Source organism: Sciurus vulgaris (genome assembly GCF_902686455.1).
Source record: "Sciurus vulgaris genome assembly, chromosome: 5".
NCBI lineage: Eukaryota > Metazoa > Chordata > Mammalia > Rodentia > Sciuridae > Sciurus > Sciurus vulgaris.
Genome location: NC_136465.1, coordinates 102446561 through 102465130, shown reverse-complemented (window position 1 = coordinate 102465130; position 18570 = coordinate 102446561). Strand labels below are relative to the sequence as shown.

The following is an 18570-nucleotide window of genomic DNA, read 5'->3' as shown; positions in this document are numbered from 1 at the left end:
CGGGCATTGCACCAACAGTACAGTAGGTCCTTAGTGTAAACACTGAATAAGATAACTATGGTTTCTACTGTCTTAGAGCTTGTGTTTTGATGGAGGATAAAGCTGTTTACAGACTGTGACAGGATACTAGAGTGAGACTCATTCAGGGAATACAGAGTGCTTCTCTTCCTACAGAAAGTCATCTCTGTATTTCAGCAGCTGACTTGAGATAGGACTGTAAAATAGGGTTATTATCACCCTCTGACAATTTATATTACATTTTTTTTACTAGCCAGTTATCTGTCCTGGTCATTTTCATATCTTTATAATAATTAAAGTGGACCACCTATTTTCTGACATACACATACATACAAATATATGTATGTGAATATGTGCATATATGTATGTATATATAATGTATGTGCACATGTGTATTGTGAAAATACGTATATATATGTAATTAAATATTTTACTTTCTCCTAATTTTTGGCCTCAAAATTATATTAGTGGTATTTTTTTATTCAAATATAAATTGGACCTAAAATATTAGTATGTCTATCAGAGCTTCGGATATTTAACAGATTAAAATTTACTTAGGGGGAGTTTAAATCAATCCTTAGCAATTTTTCAGAATTTTGCTGCTTTTTTTGTTTCCTATCTAAATGATATCAAGCAATGTTCGAATAGCTAGCATAGGACTCTCCCCCTTCTATCATAAAATATGCTAGTTTTCTTTTTTGTTCTGATTTGAACAGAATTTCATATAGATGATTCTGAAATCAAAAAGAAAATAATTGGGCCAGGTGTGGTGGTACACACTTGGAATCCCAGTTACTTAGCAGATTGAGGTAAAAGGATCACAAGTTTGAGGCTGCCGAGGCAATGTGGTGAGATCCTATCTCAAAGTTAAAAATATAAAAAGGGCTGGGTATACAGCTTAGTGCCGAAACACTTGCCTAGCATGTGAGAAGCCCTGGGTTCAACCCATACTGAAGCAGAGAAGGAAATTAGTGAACCATTTTATGAAAAATATAGATTATTTATGTTGAGGCTTAGCCCCATCATGCTAAGAAATATTTTCAACTAAAATCATTTTTCTTTCTTTTTAAAGGTTTCAGTCTACAGGAAAGTTAACAGGACACCTAGGCCCTGTTATGTGCCTTACTGTAGATCAGATTTCCAGTGGACAAGATCTAATCATCACTGGCTCTAAGGATCATTACATCAAAGTATGTATTATAGGGTTGTTGAAGTATATTTTTCTATTTTTTTTTTTTTTCTCTTCTTTTTTTCAGGACTGAGGACTGAACTCAAGGCTTGAATGTGCTAGGCAAGCACTCTGCCACTGAGCTATATCCCCAAAGCCTTTATTTGCCTGTTAAATGATATATTTGAAGTATTCCAATTCATCTAGGACCCCATTCTCTTAACAAATTTCCTTGTTCTCCTTTTCTAGCCTTTGCTTTTTTTCTCCTATTCTTTTCCTCATCCACAGTCCTGATTTTACTCTTATTTAGTCATGTGTTTTCATTTTTTCATAGGAGATAGATTGGGAGAGATTTTAAAGATCTTTTAGCTTAGTCTTCCAATGAATAATTGAACACATTATTATCATCTTTAATAGAGAGCATATCATGTCTTAAAATTTTATGTAATTTAACAGTTAAGGTGAGCAAAGATAAATAATTTGATTCTAGAAATGTTACATTTGAGATCCCAACAGAGGATGTTCATATGCAGGCCAGCAGGCCATTAGAAATGCAAGTCATAGCTCCAGATAAGCTATGACTAAGATGTAAGTTTGGGAGTCATTCAAAAAAAGGAAGATATTCAAGGAGTTATCTTCGAAAACACAGCCAAGGGAGAGAGAGAGGTTCAGCTCTTCATGTGCATAGGAAATGGGCTCAGTGGAGAGGGAAAGAGTGATGAAGGTGAGGCCATCGATGCAGTGGGGGGAGTTCCTGTTGGATCCTGGAAGCCAGCCGTGGAAAGCAGTAAGCATGTGCCAGCCTCTGGTGGAGAAGAAAGGGCAAGAGCATGTGTGAAGATAAAAAGAAATAGGCAGAGGGGAGAATCCAAAGCATTTTTGATCGTGCTAATCTTCTTAGGAAAGCCCTAGGCCATTGCTTGGAGAGATGAAGGCAACTCAGAAAAGCGCAGAGGTTTGCAACAGCTGCTTTGGGGACTGGCGATGACCTCCAGGACTGCAGATCCACCTAATATTGATTAAATAACAGCGATATAGCTTATTTGAATTTCAATTGGATTGATATGTAGTATTTTTAATTATTGAACTTATCATTTGCTTACTTATACATGAAAATATCTGGTTGTTTTTTATTATAGCCTGCAGACATTCAAGCATGTGACGTATAGGCAAAACCAGTGTGAAATAAGGCTCAGTTCGCTCTCAGTCATTTATATCAGGTTAATTCAATTAACTTAGCAAAATGTTATAAAAAGTCATGTATGATTTGTGTTTGTGTTTCTATAAATGTGCACATATACTTGTATTTAAAAGTTAAATGGGATAACTGCTTTCTTTCTACCTCTTTTAAATAGATGTTTGATGTAACTGAAGGGGCTCTTGGAACTGTGAGTCCCACCCACAATTTTGAACCCCCTCATTACGATGGCATAGAAGCGCTAACCATTCAAGGGGATAATTTATTTAGTGGGTCCAGAGATAATGGAATAAAGAAATGGGATTTAGCTCAAAAAGACCTTCTTCAGGTAATGCTGAACTTATTCATGGTATGAAGTAGGCATTTTAAAGCCACTTAGTCATCTATATAAGAACTTGAAGAGCCTCTGTATAGGTTTTTATTGTTTAAAAATAATATTTATGAGGACTCCCTCTTTTGTCAGTTACAACAGTTACTAATTGGTAGAAAGGGAACACGGAACACTCAACACTTAATACCTGCTAACTAACAGATCAGATGCTGGTAAGAGTTGAAAGATCTGAAATTGTCCTTCATGTGTCATATTTATTAAATATAATCAGCCTTGGAGTAGAGCAGTTGCATTTTCTTATTTTGTTTTGTTTTTTGTACACATATTTCACAGTAGCATGTTTAGCTAAGGTCAAGAGTAATATCCATGATTTCTCAACTATAGGAGCATTCTCATGCATCCAGGAGTGGTAGCACTCTCATTCCCCACAGAATGATAGTTGGTTGTGAGTTAAAGTCAGACATTAACGTATTTTCCTAACAGAGGAAGAACGTAAATGAAGTTGTTCACAATTTCAGACTTTTTCTTACATATGTATGCCATACACACACGCGCGCGCGCACGCACACACACACACACACACACACACACACACTTATGCATGCATTACAGTTGCTATCACTTTATTGTTTGCAACCCAAAGATGAAGACAAAAAGAATAAGTAGCATGAATATTAATAGAAAAACTTGACAATAGATGGACATACTGCATTTAGAAGCTTTTATAGACATACATTCATGGTTATGATTTTTATATTGTGCATATATATATTTATGCATAGATTGTGGGTATATAGTCTCCTTTTCTAAGTGTTTGTTATGAAATATGTAGATTGCATATGATCTTCAGCAAAAAAACTTTAGGCCTCTATACACTCTACCCAAGTTTTTAAACCAATGTTTTTATGAATAGATCTTATAATCTACATAGAAGGTTATAGCTTTCAAACTTGTTTTATTAAATACATTTTGGAGAAAGATGAGATACTTACTGCCCATGAGAAGGATGTGATATTTGAAAAATCCTGTAGGCATTCTGAGTTTTTTTTAGCATCAACATATTAATAACATTAAAAGTTCTTAATACTGATAACAATTATGGAGATTATTGAGCAAATTTGGGAGCAAATTACAGATTCATTTCTTCACATCACTCAGTGACTACATAGAAAATGGACTTTTATAATTTCTACACCACTCAGCATTTTAAATATTGAGTTTTACAGATAAAAGTGTAACTTATTTTGGTATGAAAATGTCAGTTTGGAAGGGGCCCCTTAAGATGCTTTTTTCTCTTTTTTCTTTCAGCAAGTTCCTAATGCACACAAGGATTGGGTCTGTGCCCTGGGAGTCGTGCCGGGTCATCCAGTTTTGCTCAGTGGCTGCAGAGGGGGCATTTTGAAACTCTGGAACATGGATACTTTTGTGCCAGTTGGAGAGATGAAGGGTCATGATAGTCCCATCAATGCCATATGTGTTAATTCTACCCACATTTTTACTGCAGCTGAGTAAGTTTTTCCTATGTGGTTTTGCTCTTTATTGGTTGCTTGTATTCAGATTTAATAAATATTAAGAGTTGTGAATATCTAATATGAGAACCTTTTATTACAGTCATACTAATGTCTGTTTAAGATAACCTATTTTATATTTTTTGATGTATGCTGAGAGCAATGAGTTGAAGTTGCTAAGTTATAAAACAATCATGTCAGTCTTATACTAGTACTCTGTTTATAATAGCATGTCTGCTGCAAGATTTTTTCTTGGTGATTTTAATTTCTAAAAAATTAATTTATAGATTACTGATTTAAAAGATTTTTATTTTCAGAGAGGCAACAATTTTGCCATCCTTCATATTTAGAACAGATTATTTTCTCTGCTTCTTACTCCCTTTAAAGTAAAAAAAAACATGGGAATAAAATCTTCTTCCCTGTTATGGATGACTGGATTGATGGGTTCATTTGTTCATTCATTTGTTCACAGTGAATCTTCTATGTTCTGGGCACTGTTCCAGACTCTTGGGAATACAGCAGTGAACAAAATACACACAAACGCTAGTTTTCATTCTAATGAGAAGAAACAAAAATTAAAGAAGTCAAAATATGTTAGATGGTGATCAATGCACTGGAGGAAAATAAAGCAGGTCAGGGTTACAAAATAGAGTGGTCAGTGAAAGTGACATTTAATTGAATGAGATAGAAAGATGTCATGACCATGAAAATACTCAGTACATGAGTACTTTGAAAAGGAAAGTGTATGTATTATAATGTGAGGTGTTGGTCTCACTCAAAATCTCCCTATCTCATTTGTGCATGGCTATGTTAATTTAATTTGAACATTGCCTTGATTCAGTCTGTCCCAAATGCATGAATACCCTGATTTAATTTTAAAACCTCTACTTCATTTCTGTGCCATTTCTTATTAGTTAGGCTGTTTCTATTGAATCCTTTTCATTTGGATCTACTTTTTTCATCTTTAAGAAACATTGAAGCTAATTTATTTTGTTTTGCTAAAATAAATAAAATTTATTTTGTTTTGATGCTTCATTGATGTTGCTTTTGCTTGTCTATTAATTTATATTTGATTGGTTCTTTGTGTTATCCTATCCATCCCTCCTCCTTTCCTTTATTTTATTCTAGCTTTCACATATAAGAGAAAACATTTGGCCATTGAATTTCTGAGTTTGGCTAATTTCACTTAGTATGATGTTCCCCATTTCCATCAATTTACTGGCAAATGCCATAACTTAATTCTTTTTTATGACCAAGTAGAACTCCATTGTATACACAAACATATATGCAAACACACATATACCACAATTTCTTAATCCATTCCTCTATTGATGGGCATCTGTGTTAATTTCATAATTTAGCTATTGTGAATTGTGCTCCTATAAACATTGATGTGGTTGTATCTCTGTAGTGTGCTGATATTAGATCTTTTGAGAAAATTCTGCAGTGGGACAGCTGTGTCATATGGTGGTTTCATCCCTAGTTTTGAGGAATCTCTGTACTGCTTTTCAGAGTAATTGTATTAGTGTATAGTCTTACCAACAATTTGCAAGTGTACCTTTTCCCCCACAACCTCACCAACATTTATTTTTGTTTATGTTCTTGGTTATTGGCATTCCAACTGAAGTGACAGAAAATCTTAGGACAGTTTTAATTTGCATTTTCATGATTGCTAGAGATTGTTGAACATTTTTTCATATATTTGTTGGTCATTTGTGTTTCTTCTTTTAAGAAGTTTCTGTTTAGTTTTTTTGCCCATTTATTGATTGGATTATTTTGGGGGTAGTTAAGTTTTTTGAGTTCTTTGTATGGTCTGGATATTAATCCCTTTTTGGAGGGATGTTCTCTCATTCTGTAGGCTCTCTCTTCATACTCTTAATCATTTCCTTTGCTATGGAGAAGGTTTTTAGTTTGATGGCATCTCATTTATTGAGATTAAAACAAAATAAAATCACTTGATTTTATTTCTTGTGCTTTGGGGCTCTTGTTAAGGAATTTGGTGCCAGTACCTATAATAGAGTGTTGACCCTATTTTTCTTTTTGGCAGTTATAAAGTTTCTGACCTCATTCCTAAATTTTTGATCCATTTCCATTTGAGTTTTGTGCAGGATGAGAGAGAGGGGTCTCATTTCATTTTGTATATATAGCTATACAGTTTCCCAGCATCATTTGTTAAAAAGCCTGTCTTTTCTCCAAGATGTTTTTGGCACCTTTGTCAAATATCACATGGTTATAGATATATGGATTTGTCTCTGTGTCTCCTCTTCTGTTCCTTTGGTCATCATGTCTATATGATGGAAATATTATATTTATTGTTTTGTTACTACAACTGTGTAGCATAATTTCAGATCAGGTATTATGATGACTCCTGTTTCACTTTTCTTAGTATTGCTTTGGCTATTCTGGATCTCTTATCTTCAAAATGAATATAAGAATTGTTTTTTCTAATTCTGTAAAGTGTTGTTGGTAGTTTGATGGGGACTGACTGCATTAATCTATACATTGCTTTTGATAGTATAGCCATCTGACATTTTTAAATCTGCCTATCCAAGAACATGGGATATCTTTACATTTTCTAAGGTCCTCTTCAATGTTCTATAATTTTCATTGTAGAGCTTTTCTACCTCCTTGGGTAGATAATTTTCAAGTGTTTAATTTTTTTGAGGTTATTGTTGATGGAATGGTTTTCCTGATTTCTTCCTTGGCTGAATCACTGTAGGTGTAGTAAAGTTATTGATTTTATGGGTGCTGATCTTATATCCTCTACTGTGCTTAAACTCATTTTAAGCTCTAGAAGTCTTTTGGTGGTGTTTTATGGATCTTCTGGATAAAGGATCATATTGTCGGCAAACATAGTTTGACTTCTTCTTTTCCTGTTTATATGCCTGTAGTTTTCTTTACTTGCTTGGTCTCTCTGACTAATGTTTTGAGAACTGTATTGAATAGGAATTGCAAGAGTGGATGCCTTATCTTGTTCCTGGTTTTAGAGGAAATGCTTTTAGTTTTTCTTCATTTAGTATAATATTGGGTTTGTCATAAATGGCCTTTATCATGTTGAGGTAAGTTCCTTCAATCCTTAGCTTCTCCTGTGTTTTTAAGATGAATGGGTTTTGGAATTTATCAAAGGCCTTTTCTGCTTATATTGAGATGATTGTGTCATTTTTATCCTTAATTCTGCTTAAGCAATGAATTACATTTATTAATTTGCATATGTTGAATGAACCTTCCATCCCTGGAATAAAACCCACCTGGATGATGGTTTATTATTATATTTATTTCTTTTTTAATGCAGTTTTATTAAGAATTTTTATATCTCTGTTCATCAGGGATGTTGGTCTGTACTTTTCTTGATGTGTCTTTATCTGTTTGGGGTTATTCTGGCTTCATAAAATGTATTTGGGAGTGTTTCCTCTCTTTCAATTTCCAGGAATAATTTGAGAAAGACTGGTGTTAATTCTTCTGTAAAGGTTGAGTAGAATTCAGATGAGAATCAATCAGGTTCTGGGTTCTTGATAATCGCCATTCTAATTGGGGTGAGAGGGAATCTTAGGGCAGTTTTGATTTGCATTTCTCTTATTACTAGAGATGTTGAACATTTTTTCATATATCTGTTGATTGCTTGTACATCTTCTTCTGTGAAGTGTCTGTTCATTTCCTTAGCCCATGATTGGATTATATGTATCCTTGGTGTAGAGTTTTTTGAGTTCTTTATAGATTCTGGAAATTAGTGCTCTATCTGAAGTATGAGTGGCAAAGATATTCTCCCACTCTGTAGGCTCTCTCTTCACATTACTGATAGTTTCCTTTGCTGAGAGAAAGCTTTTCAGTTTGAATCTATCCCAGTTGTTGATTCTAGCTTTTATTTCTTGTGCTATGGGAGTCCTGTTAAGGAAGTCTGATCCTAAGCCAACAAGTTGAAGGTTTGGACCTACTTTTTCTTCTATAAGATGCAGGGTCTCTGGTCTGATGCCGAGGTCCTTGATCCATTTTGAGTTGAGTTTGTACAGGGTGAGAGATAGGGGTTTAATTTCACTCTGTTGCATATGGTTTCCCAGTTTTCCCAGCACCATTTGTTGAAGAGGCTATCTTTTCTCCATTGCATATTTTTGGCCCCTTTGTCTAGTATGAGAAAATTGTATTGATTTGGGTTTGTGTCCATGTCCTCTATTCTGTACCATTGATCTACCTGTCTATTTTGGTACCAATACCATGCCGTTTTTGTTACTTTTGCTTTGTAATAGAGTTGAAGATCTGGTATTGCGATAGGAAGGAAGGACTGTATAGAGGGAAAAGATGGATGGGAGGGGTGGGGGGGAAGGGAAAAAATAACAGAATGAATCAAGCAACATTGCCCTATGTAAATTTGTGATTTTTAATAAAAAAATAATAATTTTTAAAAAATCAGGTTCTGGGCTTTTTATTTTTTGGAAGACTTTTAATTGCTGTTTCAATTTCATTACTTACTATTGATCTGTTTAGATTTATCTTCCTGGTTCAATTTGGCCAAATCATATGTGTCTAGAAATTTGTCATTGTGTTCTAGATTTTCCAGTTAATTGAAATTTTCAAAGTAGGTTCTGATAATACTCTGGATTTCAGAAGGGTCTGTGGTGGTGTCTGTTTTTTCATCTTTGATTTTGTTGATTTGCATCTCCTCATTCTTTCTTTCATTTATCATTTCAAAGAACCACTCTCCTTTGCATTTATTCTGTATATTATTTTCTTATTCTCAATTTCATTGATTGTGGCTCTGATCTTAAATATTTCCTGCCCTCTACTGGCATTGGGATTGTTTATTCTTCTTTTTCTAAGGCCTTGAGATGGAGAATAAGCTTATTTATTTGGAATCTTTCTAATTTTGTAAGCTATGCATTTCATGCTATAAATTTTCCTCTTAGAACTACTTTCATGCTGTCCCAGAGGTTTCGATATGTTTTATCTCTCCTCTCCTTGGTTTCTAAGAATTTCTTGATTTTGATTCTCATTTCTTCTTTGATTCATTCTTCATTTAATAGAATATCATTCAATCTCCATATTTTTATAGGGTATGTGGTTTCTATTATTTTTCTTGGTATTGGTTTCTAGCTTCACTCCATTATGATCTGATAAACACATGGCATTATATGTATTTTTTGTATTTGCTAAGATTTTCTCTGTGGCCTAAAATGTGATCTATTTTGGGGAAAGTTCAATGTGCAGCTAATAAGAAATTAAATTCAGTATTTTGGGATGGAATACTCTCTGGATGTTCTTTTGGTTTATATTCTCTGGATGTTCATTTGGTTTATAGCATTGTTTAGGTTGGAGATATCTTTGTCAATTTTATGTTTTGATGATCTGTCTATTCATGATAAGGGTATATTGAAATGACCCAGTATTATTGTGTTGTGGTCCAGTATTATTGTGTTGGGGTCTATGTGGACTTTAATCTCCTGGAGTATTTATTCCATGTAATTGGTTCATTGACATTTGGGGCATAAATGTTTTTATATCTTATTGTTGAATTGTTCCCTTTACTATGATGTGGTGGCCTTCTTTGACTCTTCTGTTTATGTTTTGCTTGAAATCTGCTTTGTCAGAGATGAGAATAACTACTTCTGTGTGTTTTCTTGGATCATATGCATGGAATATTTTGGTCATCCTTTTGCCTTAGCCTGTGGATGTCTTTTCCTGTAAGATGAGTGTCTTGTAAACAGCATGTTGTTTTTGTTTTTTAAATTCATTCTGCTAATCTGTGTCTTTCAACTGGGAGTTGAGACCATTAACATTAAACATTAGTGTTAATACATGTTTGTGGTTTGCTGCCATTTGTTTTCTTTGCTATATTTTTCCTGTCTTGATTCTCATTTAGTAGATTATTCTTCTATTGAACTTCTTCTGTTTGGGAGCTTTGGGTATTGTGTTTGATTTCCTCTGTGTTTATCTTTGAGTATTCTTTGTAGTGCTTAGTGTTCATGGATTCTTTTAGTTTATTCTTGTCATGGAATACGGAAAACCGCCGCTTCTTTGCCCGGCTGCTCCAAGCTGCTCCGCAGCCGCTTCTTGCTCTACGGCCCCACCAGCGGGATGAAAGACACGTACACTTCAGAGGTTCATGAAGCAGCTTCCCGTTTATTCAAATAACACCTTCAATATATAAGCAGTCTCATGCATAAGCAATTGTAACCAGATATGTCCATCCAATCCTGTTAAAGGTCAAGCGATCACTCGCTCAAGCATACATGTAGTATATCTGTCCACTCTCTAGGCAGCAGAACTGATTATCATACAGCCAATTGTAAATGCTTCCTGCCATTCTCCAGGCATAATCAGGATGCCGTTTGCTCTCTGCCAGTCGCCATCTTTAGATGCACATGGCGTAACCCTGGGCCCCGGGTTTCGCCCACCACAATGGAAACTTTTTATTTCCACCTTCAATTTGAATCCAATCTTTGATGGGTATAGTAAACTTGGTTGACAATTTTTTTTTCTTTTAGGGCTTGGAATATCTCATTCCAGGGCCTCCTTGATTTTAGGGTCTGAACTGACAAATCAGAAGTGAGCCTTATTGGTTTGCCTTTAAGTGTGACCTAATGTTTATCTCTTTTGGCTTTTAATATTCTTTTCTTATTTTCGGTGTTAGGTATTTTGATTATGATATGTCTTGGTGAACTTTTTACTTGAGAAAGTATATTTGGTGCTCCTTTAAACCTCTTATATATAGATGTCTATGTCATTTCTGATATGGGAAAAGTTTTCTGTAACTGTTTCATTGAAAATATTCTTTATGTCTTTAGTTTGTATCTCGACATTCTCTTCTATTCCAATAATTTTCAGATTTGGTCTTTTAAAGTTGTCCCAGTGTTCTTATGTATTCTGGTCATGTTCCATTATTTTTTTTTCCTTTGTTGCCTCTGTGTAGTGAAGGTCATATAGCTTGTCTTCAAGGCCTAAAATTCTGTGTTCAAGGCCTGAGGTTCTTTTTTTCTAGGCAATCTATTCTATTAGTGATGGCTTCAAGTGAGTTTTTAATTTGATTGTGTTTCATTTCTAAGCGTTCTTTTTTTTTCACTACTTCTATTTCTTTATTAAAGTGGTCTTTCATCTCCTCTAATTTCTCTCTTAATTCCTTCCTTAGATGTTCTTTTAGTTCGTTGAACATTTTGGGTGGGGGTGGTTACCAGGGATTGAACTCAGGAGCACTTGACCACAGAGCCACATGCCCAACCCTATTTTGTATTTTATTTAGAGACAGAGTCTCACTAAGTTGCTTTGCACCTCGCTTTTTCTGAGGCTGGTTTTGAATTTATCATCCTCCTGCCTCAGCCTCCTGAGCCACTTCATTGAACATTTTAATAATCAATTTTTAATAACCTTTCTCTGGGCTTTTGTTCACCTTGCCATCAGTGGTATCCTTTGTTGGAAATTGTGGATTTTGGGGGGAGATTCATTTGCCTGTTTCTCTTATTTCCAGAGGTCTTGGACTTGTGTATCAGTCAAGGTGGATTCCCTTACCTCTTTTTTTGTGTGTTTCCTTTTGGGTGTAGTTCTTGTTTGTTCTGGGACTTCTCTCTATTTTTGATGTATGTATAAATGCCGAGGGGTGGGACCTGAGTTCCCTCTTTTATTGTTCCTCCTTGGCTTCTAGTTGTTGGTTTGGGGCTTTTGTCTCCTCACTTCTTTGAGTTGGAGTAATGTCAGGGAATGTTTAGTTCAGTAGCAGGGTGAACTTTTAGTGTCCCTGTAGGTTCCCAGCACCTCATAGCTTGGGGTGAGATAAACAGTAGTAACAACCATTGCAAACAAACAAACAATACCAGTGTTAAAGTTAATACACAGTTTGTACTATGACATCTTCAACATTAATTATCACCAGTAAAGAGGACTGGTGGATTCAGCAGTTGTCAACAGTAAAAACAATAACCATGAACTAGATCTGCCTTTAAAGCAAAGAGCAGTTATCAACTATATCATCTACAGCAATAATGAAGGTATTATCATTAGTGGTGGGGGCAAGAGTTATATAGACCAATTTGTTCTGAAAGATGGCAAAAATACAGTTAATTATGGTTTTAAAAGGAAATATGTTAGGAAGTTAGAAAAGACTTCACAGTTTCAAAAAGCAAACAGAGAATGCAGAAGAGTTGTATTGGGTGATTTTTATATGCAAGGAGGGGAAAAATAGAAGAAGCAGAATATTGGGAGGGAGGAAGAGAGGACAATAGAATTTGACCATTAGTAGGAGAGGATAAGAAAGATAAGAGAAATAATATAAGAAAATGAAAATAATACAAATTCAAACCAAAATATACAGTCCAAAGAACCCAAATGCTCAAAAGAGAAGGCTAGGAAAAAATAATGTCGTTTAAAATATACTACCTATGAAAGAAACAAAACAAAACAAAACAATCAGCACAGCCAGAATTCACATGCACATCCACGTTTTCTCTCTTTCTCTCTCACAGACACACACACATACACACACACACACATACACACACAGAATAAAAAAAGTAAAATAAAATGAAAAAAAATTTTGGTTGGGAATGGGAAGGATGGTAGAATGAGATTATCCTATTTACATGTATGGTTACACTGCTGGTGTGACTCAGCACCATGTACAGTCAGAGGAATGAGAAGTTATGCTTTATTTGTGTACCTTCTCCACTGAGGTATTCAAAATAGTTGAACAGAATGGGTGGTCACTTCTTTGCGATTCTTCTTGAATTATGTACTGATAGAGCAAGGGGAGGGGATTGTTAAGCCATTCCTGTTTTTGTTTTCTTTTGTTTTTTGGGCTGCCAGTTGGATCAGTCTAAGATTAGAGCTGTTTGATGTAAGACTCAGTCTCCCTTCTCACCAGTCTGAGGCAGAATAGGTTAGGATGAAGTACTGTCAATTGGTGTTTTGTCTATTTGGACCTGTTTGGTGCATTCCCAGTGTACTACTGCTATAGCGTTCTCTGAGGGGGGTAGGTCTGATCAGGCCTCCAAGGCTTTATTGGGTGGTGCCTTCTTTGGAGAGGCTAGATTGGCCTGTCCCTAGAGCCAGACAGTAGCAGATCTTATGTGGGTCTGGTTCTCAGGAGCCTCCCCAAAAATCCATTTATCTAGCAAGGAGACTGATCCTTCACTCACTGCTGCCCATGGTAACAGCCTTCCTGGGCTTATTGCCTGAGTGTATTCACTCCCCATCCACTCAGACACGCGGCCTGCTTTAACTGGTCACATGAGCCACCAGACACAAAGGAAAAGCAAGCTGGGCTCCACTTTGCCCTTCCAACTTGAATCCCTCTAGGTACAGTCTATTCCATTCCTGTTTCACTCATATTTTGTTAGGCCCAGCCTAGGTCACTCAATGTTGGATATTATAACATTGCTTCTTAAGTATTTCCATTGTGTTGTATTCCTTTAAAGAGTATTGGACTTTGTCAAGTAGTTAAATTACTTGCGGTTCAGTTCCATCTTTCAGAGATTTATTTTCAAGTTTTTAAGGGAGATCTAGAGAAACTTTACAATAGGGTTAGTTGATTCTTGCAGTAAGATTCATATTTCTGATTCCTCTTGAACATCCCAGATATTCAGTGGCATCTCTCTAGTCAGACCTTGAACATATCACAGCCCTGTGTGAACTCTGGGAATTGTTAAATTTATAGCTCCCTGGTCATTGTTTTTGGTCTGGCTTCATAGTCTCACTAAACTCATGTGAAACTTAGCATCCATTGAAGACTTTAGGGGACTTCTGTGGAGATTATTTATAGAGCTCTTTCCCTAGTCAGCTCTCTCCTCTTCTTTTCTTGGTCTTACACATTCTAACTGCTGTTTACGCTCCAGATATTATTTTCTGTTTCTTCAACTCAGTGATTCTCTAGTTCTCTGGGTTCCTCTTCCATGTGCTGTAGAGTGGAAGGTGCTTTCAGGTGGAAGCCAGAGTTCTCAGAGTTCATCTTCTTGGGTTCCCTTTTCTTGGGGTCATAGTCCTATACTGCCACCCCTTGTGTCTGAAAACCATCATTCTATATATTTTGTAAAGTTCTCTCTTTATTTGTGGTAGCTTTCTACCATCAGGCTGACCTGATATAAATTGCTATCATAACTGATGGCGGAGGGTCCATCATCTTGAATTTAACATGTCCAAAAATGGTCTTCCCTACAAAATCCTGCTCATCCCACAGCATTTCCAACCGATGGCTTCTTTTCCTCATTTGCTCAGGCTGGCACTGTTCATTCCTTTGTTTCTTTTGCACTCCATATCCAATCCATGGTAAGATCCTGTTGGTTCTGCCCTTCAGCTTAGAAGTCAGGGTGTGCTCTTTCTCCTCTCAGAACCCTGCAGAGGTCCTCCATTTTGCTTGGGTTGGTCTGGCCCTCTGAACATCTTTTACCTCCCTTGCCTTGCCGTCTGCTACCCTCTGACCTATTTCTTCTCCTACAACTCTGCTAGCCTCTTTGCTGGTCCTTCAATCTGCCAGGCTCACTCCTGCCTGGGGGTATTTTTCCCTGAAGCTCCCTCTGCCAGGATGCTTTTCCCTCAGAGATCCTGACTTTTCCAGCTTTGTTTCACATTATTGTTTGTCTTGCAGCCTGGTGCACCAGAACTCCCTTAGCATGGCCTGACTTTTTTTTTTTTTTTTTTCCATAGCACTTGCCACTTATTTTATTTGTTTCCATTGTGGTTTATTGTGAGTCTCCTCTTGCTAAAATGTGTGGTCTACAAAGGCAGAGACTTTTTTAGTTTTTGTTGTTATTGTGTTTCAGTTGTATTCTAACCATCTGGAACAATGGCTGGCACATAGGTTCTCAAACATTTGCTGAGTAAATGGGTGAATGAATAAATGGAATGGTTGAATGGGTAAATAAATAGACATGTGCTACTGCTGTTATCAATGTGTATGTGTTGTGTGGGATGCTGATCAAATTCCAGAAAACCTGGTTCTACATTTACACTAGGCACATCACTAAATCCCCCTTTTCCCTGGAACAGACTACAAAACTCTGAAGTGCCTTTTAGCTATAAAATTCCATGAAACTTTTTTTTTTTCCCCTTTGATTTTGGGTTTATCGGGAAATTGGGGAAAAAGATATTTTTTAAAGCCAATGAGAAATGGTAAAAAATGTAACTATATAATCACTGGCCCCAGTGTCCACATGCTGGGTGACAAGAAACACATTTTCTTATACACGTTTTTTTTTCCTTTTTAAAAAAATTGTACTTTACTTCCAATTGACACATAATAATTGCTTCTACTTATGGTGCATCAGAAAATACTTCCACATTTAATCTTCCACATTCTGTGCTAGACAGAGTATTTGTCCACTTCTCAATAGCCTCCTGCTCTTTCTGTGGGTTTATTTGCTGATTTCACTCAAAGGTAGCTTTCCCTGCCTGTTGCCAGATTCACCAGCTCCCTGGAAATCCTGCCTAGCTCCTCCCTACCAGAAAACTTCAGGCTTTTGTGCCTGAAGACTTGACCTTACATCATATAACATGTTTTCTAAAATGATGAGTGCAGATCTTGTGTTAGGAGATGGGGCTTTGGAGCCAGATGGCCTGGATTCAAATCTCATCTCCCACTTATTTTGTGATCTGGGCCACAACTTACTCAATAAAAAGAGTATCACAGTTCCAGTTACTTGGGGGACTGAGGCAAAAGGATCTCTTGAGCTCAGGAATTCTAGGCCAGCTTGAGCAACATAGCAAGACCTTGTCTCAAAAACAAAACAAAAGTATCATAGCACTATCTATTTCTAGTGGTACTTAAAGGAAATTAAATGTATTAATATATGTAAAGGCACATAGTGACAATACTGGTATATAGTCAGGCCTTGATTAATATGAGCTAGTATCATTATCTAGTATCATTATCATTATTGGGGATATATGTTTGCTATTTTTGTGAGACAATGTATATTTTTATTTGCATTTATCAAAGGCTATTTAGAAAATATTTCCATCATAAGTAAGTCTAAGAGCTATGTCTATCTTTCTATCTCTGTTCACATGTCCATTTATTGTTTCGTAGTGACCGAACAGTGAGAATTTGGAAGGCTCGCAATTTGCAAGATGGTCAGATCTCTGACACAGGAGATCTGGGGGAAGATTTTGCCAGTAATTGAACATGAATGAAGATAAGTCATAAACTGAATACTGTGATGATACTCCATATGTTCTTTATGGAAAATATCCTGCATTTATTAGGCATAAACTTATGAATGGGATTAACTGGAAAATATATCTGAATCCATTTACTAAATATTAATGGTGTTCTTAAAAATCGTGTACTATCCTGTGTGCTTAATTTTACTATCTACCAATACGTATGTATCCTACAAATGATATATGGCTTGATTCGCACTTTTGTTGTGGCTAGATTTTTGTGCCTAGCTATAAAAATACAACCTTCAAATTATTTGAATTACAAGATATCTGCTTTTGTGACAGTCATAAAACACAGCTGAAATACAATGTACCTCACTGCTCACTCATTCACATAGTCTGTTCAGATATTACATTCTTAAACATATTGGAAATGTTAATCAAACTGTGGTCTGCTTGTCAGGTATTCATATCAGTCTATAAAGAGTTCCCAAATTTCAAAGCTCATTTAATGTAATGGAAAAAAAATAAAGAACATTATTGATGATTTCCCATAAAGTGAAATTGACCATAATCTACTAACAGAGATTGTTTAACAGTTTGTGTTAAATGTTTGCATTCACTTTTATTGACCAAAGTTTTGCAGTTATGCTATATTCTGTGCTCAGGACTAAGACACTGTTAAATTGTTTTATTAGTGCTGTGCATACACTCTGTAATGGTCTACATTTTTGATGCGCTAACAGAAAGATATTTTGATCTATTTTCCTAAGGAGTTGTTTCTATTATCACCTTTTACTTTCTTTTTTATTTAATAGTAGTATTTCCTTTCCCTTTTATCTAATTTTTATATGCTGCTAAATATATTTTAAATACACTATGTTGGCAAACCTTAGTAGCTATGATGAGAACTATTAACATTTATGGTGGGAAAAACTATGTAAATAGGTAGATGTAAAAAGAGATGATCTTGTGTTGTGCCTGTATGAATTTTTAAATGCTGTAGATGGGATTTTGCAAAAGGATGTATAATTTATCTGTCTGCTCATAATATTAATTTGTAAATTCTGCAAGTATAATTTTTGTGTAGATGGTGTAACACTTGAAAATATTGTCTTAAGTGATATTTCCCTGAAAACATTTGCTTGTAAATGAAAGCTAAGCGAGTGCTTAAATAAATGTGTTGCTGTGAATTATCTTTATTCTCTTGTTCTTTTTCTAGTTATAAGGAAATGACCAGTGTTTGTAAAGCTGTTTGGTATCTAGGAATTCCTTTCATTGCTCACTAGACATGAAATATTCCTGAAAAGTTTAAACTTTAGTCTCATCTTGATGAACTATGGAAACTCTATTTAAGGAATTAAATCAAACGATGTAATTTAGAGCTTTGAACATAGATGATAAAATAAATGATAATTATTCCCATAAATGTTAGGACAGTGGTGACCTGGCTTACCTGGAGAGGAGTGGGAGTGTTTTGTAGTGACCGAACAGTGAGAATTTGGCAGATGTCACACAGGTGAGCTGGGAGGCTTAAGAGGGTGTGGAAAATGCTTCTGTGTGCCCAGCAGTCTTCTTTTTGACTTGGGTCCTAAATGTTCCTTACTTATATGCTCATGTAATATGTTCATGTTTCACTGTACATATATTTCTCTATCCTTTTCTATATATGTGTTCTATGTTTCAATAGAAAATTTTTTTTTTAATTTTAAAAGAAAATATTTTTCCTATGAAGAAAATAAAAAAAGCTACTTTGTAATTTTGCCTCTTTCCTTAAAGTTAGATACTGTGCCAAGACTTGAGAAAGTTAAGACTATGTTGAATTTCATGTTTCTTGGAATGTTTTTTTCCATAGGACTATTGGTCAATAATTCAATAATCTTGCAATTAACTATTTAGTAGATGTTGTTGAGCATCTAGAGGGCTAGGTATTGGAGATGAAAAAGAGCAAGACCAAGATGACATTTGCTCATTGGGTGGAGTGACATAATAAAAACAGTATTTACAAGACTAGGAAGTTCAGGATATATCCATTCCTGTGAGACCAGTCTGAAGCCCTAAAACACTGTTTGCTTAGGCAAAATACAAAGCCATGTGCCTATTTTACCATTTTAAATGGAAGCTCAGCTAGTGCGGATCTGATTCAAGTAATTCAAAAGAACATGAGAAAGGGGTGGCCTTCTTAAGAATTTACTTATTAAAGCATAATGTTTGTCCATAAAGATTCCATTCAGAAAGGTTAAAATAATTCTTTAAAACAGTACAATAGTGC

At 35.6% G+C, this 18570-nt stretch overlaps 1 protein-coding gene across 14 annotated transcripts in view; it reads left to right on the top strand.

Annotated features, from left to right (window-relative positions):
• The window catches only part of KIF21A (kinesin family member 21A), a 151032-nt gene extending 133536 nt beyond the window's left edge, over window positions 1-17496 (top strand). For all 14 annotated transcript variants that reach the window (XM_079139267.1, XM_079139274.1, XM_079139272.1 and 11 more), the window contains 4 exons: window positions 1091-1208; window positions 2542-2712; window positions 4024-4223; window positions 16225-17496. In XM_079139267.1, the coding sequence (XP_078995393.1) occupies window positions 1091-1208; window positions 2542-2712; window positions 4024-4223; window positions 16225-16318 (583 nt within the window). In that variant the 3' untranslated portion in view covers window positions 16319-17496. The remainder of the gene's footprint in view (window positions 1-1090; window positions 1209-2541; window positions 2713-4023; window positions 4224-16224) is intronic.
• Window positions 17497-18570: the final 1074 nt, after the last annotated feature.